The sequence below is a fragment of the Acanthamoeba castellanii genome, assembly GCF_000313135.1.
Source record: "Acanthamoeba castellanii str. Neff unplaced genomic scaffold scf7180000084776, whole genome shotgun sequence".
Lineage (NCBI taxonomy): Eukaryota > Discosea > Longamoebia > Acanthamoebidae > Acanthamoeba > Acanthamoeba castellanii.
Window position 1 is genome coordinate 597127 of NW_004457586.1, and position 7403 is coordinate 604529.

Consider the following 7403-nt stretch of genomic DNA (forward strand, 5'->3'; position numbering starts at 1 on the left):
TTTGGGGCAGTATGAAGATTCGCTCTGCTTGTTTCATCTCTCAACCGTAAGACAAAAAGAAAAACAAGTATAATTTATTTGTTTTATGCAAAATAAATAGAGCAAAAATCAGCTCTTGCTGCCTCGAGGCATCTTCAAAACTTCTGCTTGCCGGTGATGATGTTGTACCACATCTGGAAGTCGCCCATCTGCCACCAAAACACGAGGAAAGATTAATTTGATAATTGAAGCGCTAAAATTGGCAGTCAATCGTACGAGCGAGTAGAAAGGGTGCTTGAAAGTGGCGGGCTTGTTCTTCTCAATGAAGAAGTGACCAACCTACATTCTCGTGTGAGCAACGAACTGCAAGTCGAACAGTAGATGAAATCCATGAATTGCAGTTTGTCAATTGTTTGGCGTGTAGTACCCAGGCGAAGCCGTAGCCCAAGACGAAGGGAGCGAAGAGGAACTTGTAGAGGCCGAGGAAGGTGAGGATAGCCAGCGAGAGCAGAGCCAGACTGGTGCCGATGAAGTGCAAGCGGCGATTCGTTCGGTTCGAGTGTTCCTGCATGTAGAACGGGAAGAACTCCTCGAAGCTGTTGAACTCCTTGCCGGAGGAGATCACACCCTTGGGGCGTCTGCTCACTGCGCTCATCTTAGTTGTGTTGAATCAATCAAAGGCTGTTGGCCTCCTTTTATTTCTATTTCACTGCCCAATCCGGGACTTTTAACGGAGAATTAAAAAATCAGTTTTTATTTTATTGTTTTATTGTTGCATTATCAGACATGCAGAGCGCTGATGGCACGAAGGTGTACCGCAATGTGGTGTTCGACCTGGGCGGGGTGTTGCTGGCGTGGGACCCACCGGCGTTCCTTGCTGGCATATTCAGCGACCGACTGCCGCAGGACTGCCCACTGGAGCTAGCGCAGGCCACCTCGCTCCCCTGCTGGAAGCTCCTCGACAAAGGTGACATTTCTCGCGAGGAGTCCATCGCCCTCCTCCCCGCCCCCTTCAACAAAGGTTCCCTCTGTTCTTCCCATCACCAAATAAATAAATAATTTAATAAATAAATCAATAAATGTAATTCGCACTTCGGTATACAGAGGACTACAGGCGCTTCGTGGAGGGGTGTCTGCCGTACTTCATGCCCCTGCCTGCAGGTGTTGATATTCTCAACCAAGTGAGGTGCGCATTCCTCACCTCCATTTACTCATCTCTGTTGGTGTTTGTTCACTGGCTGTGTCACTCTACAAAGAGCCAAGGGCTACAGGACCTATGTGCTGTCCAACTTCCACAAGGAGTATTTTGACGGTATGTGTAGAGCCTCCATAGCAAGAGTGGATGCATTGCACACACACCGTTGTGTTGTGTGTCGTGTGTGTTGGTTCACTCCATACGTGTGGGTAGGTGTGTACAAACGCTACAAGGATGAGGAGGTGTGCTTCGCCAAGTTCAATGGGATGACCATCTCCTCGCATGTACATTGCATCAAGCCCCAGCCTGAGATCTATCAACACCTTCTGCAGGGTACATCTGTCGGCCTATTTGATCACCAAGCGACATCGTGCAGAAAGAAAAACTGATCAGACTTCTTCATCATGTGCAGATCATCAGCTGCTGGCCGAAGAAACACTCTTCATTGACGACTCAGAGGAGAACGTCGCCGCCGCGCAGGCGATGGGCATCGATGCCCTCCTGTGCAAGGACCATGCTGCCCTCCTACAAGAGATGCAACGACTTGGCGCCCTTTGATGTCATGCTATTGAACAGGATTTATCTTGGAACCATTACTCTCAGCGCCTATCACACATGAACGGGCACAAGGCTGGTGTCTCAATGTCTTGTGATTGCCTCAGGAGAGCAAACACTTGGTGGGCTTCTCTATGCGTGTCTGGCTGTTGCTTCTCTGGGTCTTCGGTCCCGCACTGTCATTAGTGAGACGGCTGTAGAGAGTTGAATTGTGATCAGTTAGTGCTTGTGTGTAGTGTGTTGAGGTCATTGGCTTGTGCTCCTGGTGCATCTGTGGGCGTACTTTCTTTGAAGCTGGCTTTGTTGGTGACGCGGTACACAATCATGAAATGTAGTCATTGACCAAGAACTGCTTCTGCATTTGGGCTGTCTTCTGTGGTAAGATGGAAAAGCATCAGGCGAAGGAAGCAAAATAGGTGGGGCGCAAACCGATGGTGGGGTCGTTTTCCTCGATAAAGTGATTCTGCGTGAACATGATAGTCAACGCCGACTTGCCCACCGCGCCTGCAAGAGACCACAAACGCATTCGTTGGCCAATGATTGGAGCAAAGAACGAACCCCATGCACCAGTACGGATCTTGCCCGCTTTGTGGCGGTTGATGCGTATTCTCTTCTGTAGCTGCTGCACGCCATCATGGCGAACCTGGGCGGCAAGTCCATGACCCTCCGCCGCTCGCCCTTCGCGCTGAGCACCCTCGCCGGCCATCAACTCGACCCTCGCGAAGTCCTCGCCAGGTAACTAACTACTCCTTCTGCACCCTAACCCTGATCGCCGAGCTGACGTTCGTGGTGGTGGTGGTGGTGGTGGGTGGCAGCTACGGCTTGGGTTCGATCCTGCAGATGAGAGCTGAAGATTGTGGTGCTGAAGCGGGCATATCGGGCGTGCACGCGGCCGTGGACAAGAAGCCCCTGCCCAACCCGCAGCAGCTGATCTTCGAGCAGGCAAGGGCCTCCAGAGCCAGACCGCCGACCTGGGTCCACCGCATGGATCAGTTCTTCGTTGTCGACGAGCTCTACATCTTATTTCGAATGTCGAAGAGGCACTGCACCACCGCAGAAACACCGTGGCCACGACGGCAGCATTCCATTTCTTTTTCCGGTTTTTCTTTTTCTTCAGAAAATCAGAACGCCAATCAGGGCACAGTGGGATTAGGTGAACTTTATTGAAAGAGAAGCTTCGGCAGGAGAAGAACTGGTCTTGTTCCGGAGGAGAAGAAAGACGCATGCGACGGACAGGTGGTGGCAATGGCGGCGGCCGAGGAAGAGGAGCACAGGCGAGAACAGCCCCAACCGCAGCTGCTGCCGCTCCCCCGACCAACGTGTTTGGCGTCCTGGCATCGGCCGACGAAGGCAAGCTGGTAGTTCCCACCGGCCACCGACGGGCGACCCCAGAGGCAGGGCGGAAGCAGCAGAACAAGCCCAGCAACAAGAAAGCGCAGCCGAAGCCTTCGGCCTCAAAGGCCGCGGCGGAGGTGTTCGACCTCGTGGACGACTTCATTCTCACGCTCATCTTCTCGCACTTGCGCGACGGCCCCTCGCTCGCTCGCGTTCGTCAGGTAATGTTTCTTTTTCTAGATATTGTTATTTGTAAATTATTTGATTTAATTGATTTTTTGGACTATTAAATGACAATATACTCCTGAAAATGTGGGCAGGTGTGCACGAGGTGGCGGGACGTGCTGGATGCTGACGAGAAGCTGTGGCCGGGGCTCCTCCTTACCGAGTTCAAGTGGAAGAAGACGGAGCGCCGAGGCAAGGGTCGGAACAAGAAGAACAAGAAGATGGAACAGATCAACTACCGCGAACAATACGGCAAGCTCTACCGCGAGCACGAGGTACCGCTCGCACCTCTAGCACTTTGGTTCGCATAGCTCTGACTCACGTGTGGGCATCATCAGGCAACTATGAAGATCAAGAAAATGAAGGAAGGCGAGGAGCTGGCCAAGATCTCACGCCTCATGCGCTGTGTACGTCTCTCGACACTCACTCTGCCTCTGTGTGCTTCATTGATTGATCGGAGTGGGTTGGTGTGATGTTATGTGAGAACAGCTGGTCCCTATCGCCATCGACTTGCAAATGAGCCACCTCAAGAACGAGCGGCATCCCTGGCTGCTCTGCTCGCACCCACCCGAGTGGTACCCTACACTGCACATCCTCTCTTTTTCTTCGCTCTTCGCTCTCTTTGTCTTCGTTCTTTTTCTTCGCCTTCGTTCTGCAAGCACTCAACTCACATTACTCCGATGGTTCCTCAGGTTGGATGTCTCAAAGAGGGCCCTCAGCAAATACTTTGTCTCCACCCCGCCAGTCGCCTGGTGTCAATGCCGGGCATGCGACGCCGAGTTGGATGTGCTCAAGCTGGACGAGTGGAAGGCGAAGTGGCCGCACCTGCTCGAATGGACCACCTACAACGCGCCCGACAAGATCGCCGACCTCATCTCCTCCGGCGTCCTGCAGTTGGCTCTCAAGTGGCGGTACTACACTCCTGGCGACAGGGTCGGTGGGGCCTACGACACCTACGCCGACTTCCTGGAGAAAGCCGCTCTCGAAAGAGAGAGCTCCACAAATAACTGAATACCCGCTTTACTTTACAAATAATGTTCATAACATTGAGAGGTTCTAACGTCCAAATGTTAAGTATTTTATTTACATTTTTTGGCGAGATGACATTAGGGTCGTGCTGTTCGGCTGCCGGACAAGGAGGAGCCCAGCCCCAGCCCCTCGTTGAGGCTCTTCAACTGCTTGACGAGGGCGATCAGCTCCTCCTTGCTCATGGCGCCGGCGTTCTCGCGGAAATGCTTGCGGTCCTCCATCAGCTTCATCTGGCACATGATCAGCGAATCCAGGATGATCGCCTTCACCGCCGGCAGCCGATCGTGATCCGCTGCCATAACGCAAGGCGTCATTACGTCAGCCGACACAATCATCAGCCTGGATCGCGGTGGTGAAGAAGGAAAGCGTACTGAGTGCGTCTCGCCTCCCAGGTTGGTTCCAGCCTCCACCACCGCCCTCTTTGGGGAATGTGCGCGGCTTCCGGAAGCCAGCGGCGTGACCACCCGCCGACGCCGACGCGCTCGGGAGCTCGCCGCTCTCGGGCAAGATCTCGGACTCGTCCATGCCCTCGCTCTCGCTGGCCTCCTCGTCCTCGTCCTCGTCGCGCGGCGCCAGATAGATCCGCACGCCGCCGCCATCGCACCCGGGCCTGGGCCTGCCGCCACCCTGGCCCGCCGGCTCGTCCGACTCGCCGCCGCTCTCGGACCCGCTCACGCTTCCCGCCCGCGCCGTGCGCACCTCGGTCGTGTCCCACGCCTCGCCCACCGCGGTGATGACATGATTGTGATGGTGATGATGGTTGTCGCGACTCGCGCTCGTGGTGGTCGTCAGGATCTGTCGGATCTCGCTCATCCACGACAGCATCTCCTCCTCGCTGTCGCAGCTGATGTAGTAGACCCGCTTCGGCGTGTGCAGCTCAAACGAGTAGCAGTGGTCGAGCGACTTGGACCATTGCTTGGCCTTGGAGATGGCCTTGACCTGCTCTGATCCACGCCAATAGAAGAAGAAGAAGCAAAAGAAGAAGCAGTGAGCACTACGTCCACGATCAAATGACTGCATTGGGCAGGGGGCGTGGATGTGTACCCATGTCAATCGTGCCCTTGAGTTTCTCGCCGTCAAAGTACCGCAGTTCGCGCGGGTCGGAGAACAGGAGGAAGTACCGCCGTCGCCTGTGCACGCTCACCATCAGGCATAGGCTCACACGAGAGGCAAATAGAATAAAAATAAAAATAAATCAAAATAAAAAAGACGCCAAAAAGCATCAAGACAGTTTGACGTGAGGGGGTACCACTTCTTGACACGGGCTCCCTTCTTTTCCATCCATCCATCTTTTAGTACTGCGGCAGAACAAGGTAAGTGGAAGATGAGAGAATAAGGAGAGAAAGGGGGAGTACTGCGGCCGCGGGGGGTGCAGCCGTTACCACCGCCACCGCATTGCGGGACTTGCGAGCTGGAGGTGGTGGTGGCGATGGAGGGCAGGTGCAGGGCGGGCACGCTCACGGTTGCGGTGGCCATGGGCGCGGTGATGGTCCGGTTCAGTGTCGGTGAGGAGAATGCCGGCTCCATCCAAACAAAGCCAAGACGACCTCAGCTCGCTGTCGCACTCGTGACAGGTGTGCTGTTGGGGCTGTGTGCGTCGCACAGAACCCCAACAGAAGTTTCTCTTCGCCTCCGCCGCAACTCCGGTCACGAGAGCCAATAATTTGGGAAATTCTTTTCAAAATTTGGGAAGAGTGAAAGATCAAATAAAATAAAGATAAAAGATGGGGTGCAGGGCGGCAGCTCTGCTCTTGCTCCTGGCTCTGCTCGTGGCGGTCTGCAGCGCTGGAACTGGAGCCAGCAGGATCTCGATCGTCAACGATGCTGACGAAGGCGTCGCTAGTAGGCCCGCGTTCGATTATCCATGGGCAGGCTTCAGGTCTCTCTTCAGCGTGTCTGGCTTTCAGCAGGCTGCCAACGACCTTCGATCCATCGTAGAGAACGCCATCTCCCACATTCACATTGACAAAATCGTACGCAGCTGATCAGATGATTGTGAAACGTTTGACACAGCTGTGTCGTTGCGGACTCACAATTACTCGTTCCCTTTCTCTTCTTCATGGCCGGCAGTCGGGCAGCATTGGCACGCCTATCCACATAGATATCGACTACGAGTACTTGTTGCCTCCTTCTCCTCCCTCCTTTACGTCTGCGCGTGCACTTCAGTTTATCTTTTGAAGTTGGGGTGGGTGGCTCGAAGGCCGGTGAAAGAAATTGGGCGCCGAGGTCCGGGTGAGGGCGCCTCTGGCACCACGCTCTGCTAACTGGATGGGCAGTTGGCAATCAGCAAAGGGCACGAGCATACCTCTAAACGGTCACAGCTGCGTGCATGTTTGCCCCAAGCGCAAGGATGATGGCCTTCTCGCCTCTCCGCGACCACTTTTGTAGCACCACTGCGCCAGGCTGGCTGGGGTAGCGAACGTTCTGCACTTCTGTGGAGAACGTTCGGCACCTTTTGTCAAGCTTTTTTTCAACATGTTTATATATTGGAATATAATTAATTATATGTGGTTGCAACTGTATTGGAATGTTTGGTTGTTTTTCCTGAAAACTCACGGCTTCCTGTTTGCTCTGATCCAGTTTATACAACATCAAGCTCTCGGGTTGGCACTTTGGTCGGCTCTCGGCGCAAGTGGTGAGCGACCCCGCAGTCAACGACGGCGTCGTCCGTGTTCATCTGTACACCTCACCTCGCCCTTCCCAATGGTGCTGTGTGCGTTCCACCCCAGCATGGCTGACTATGCGTGCTCCACTGTTGTGCAGAGACGAGATTTCGTTCCGCGTCGATCTCGACTTCCATTACTCGGCTCTTCTCATCTCTGGCGGCGGCGATGCCTCAGTCAACGTCATACTCAATGTACCTGCACCAAAGCCGCACGAACCTACACGTTGCTTGATCGTAGCTGGCCGCTTCTCATTCTAATGATGTCGCTACCGTCTCTCAGATGGACATCGATCTGGTGTTCTTGAACCGCGGTGGCGAGCCGCAAGTCTATGCCGGGTCGGTCAACCCCAACCTCCAGAGGTTTTGATGTATCTGTTCACGGCGGAGCTTCGTACGTGCTGCTGCCCTTCCATCTGCGAC

At 54.2% G+C, this 7403-nt stretch overlaps 5 protein-coding genes across 5 annotated transcripts; 3 read left to right on the plus strand and 2 right to left on the minus strand.

Moving 5' to 3' along the window:
* Window positions 1–134: 134 nt before the first annotated feature.
* ACA1_281570 (membrane proteinlike, putative) lies at window positions 135–634 on the minus strand (the record flags this gene model as incomplete). Its single annotated transcript, XM_004344736.1, has 3 exons — window positions 135–188; window positions 256–318; window positions 407–634. 3 exons carry the CDS (start codon window positions 632–634, stop codon window positions 135–137), a joined length of 345 nt encoding a protein of 114 aa, XP_004344786.1.
* Window positions 635–765: 131 nt separating this feature from the next.
* On the plus strand, window positions 766–1732 carry ACA1_281580 (haloacid dehalogenaselike hydrolase domain containing protein; the record flags this gene model as incomplete). Its single annotated transcript, XM_004344737.1, has 5 exons — window positions 766–1000; window positions 1084–1165; window positions 1236–1291; window positions 1388–1507; window positions 1587–1732. 5 exons carry the CDS (start codon window positions 766–768, stop codon window positions 1730–1732), a joined length of 639 nt encoding a protein of 212 aa, XP_004344787.1.
* Window positions 1733–2952: 1220 nt separating this feature from the next.
* ACA1_281590 (uncharacterized protein) lies at window positions 2953–4300 on the plus strand (the record flags this gene model as incomplete). The annotated part of the gene is made up of 5 exons (XM_004344738.1): window positions 2953–3276; window positions 3385–3564; window positions 3628–3696; window positions 3779–3864; window positions 3982–4300. The coding sequence occupies 5 exons, from the start codon at window positions 2953–2955 to the stop codon at window positions 4298–4300; spliced, it is 978 nt and encodes a 325-aa protein (XP_004344788.1).
* Window positions 4301–4395: 95 nt separating this feature from the next.
* ACA1_281600 (PH domain containing protein) lies at window positions 4396–5794 on the minus strand (the record flags this gene model as incomplete). The annotated part of the gene is made up of 5 exons (XM_004344739.1): window positions 4396–4610; window positions 4690–5262; window positions 5363–5448; window positions 5568–5616; window positions 5701–5794. 5 exons carry the CDS (start codon window positions 5792–5794, stop codon window positions 4396–4398), a joined length of 1017 nt encoding a protein of 338 aa, XP_004344789.1.
* Window positions 5795–6042: 248 nt separating this feature from the next.
* Window positions 6043–6496, plus strand: ACA1_281610 (uncharacterized protein; the record flags this gene model as incomplete). Its single annotated transcript, XM_004344740.1, has 3 exons — window positions 6043–6160; window positions 6191–6291; window positions 6389–6496. The coding sequence occupies 3 exons, from the start codon at window positions 6043–6045 to the stop codon at window positions 6494–6496; spliced, it is 327 nt and encodes a 108-aa protein (XP_004344790.1).
* Window positions 6497–7403: the final 907 nt, after the last annotated feature.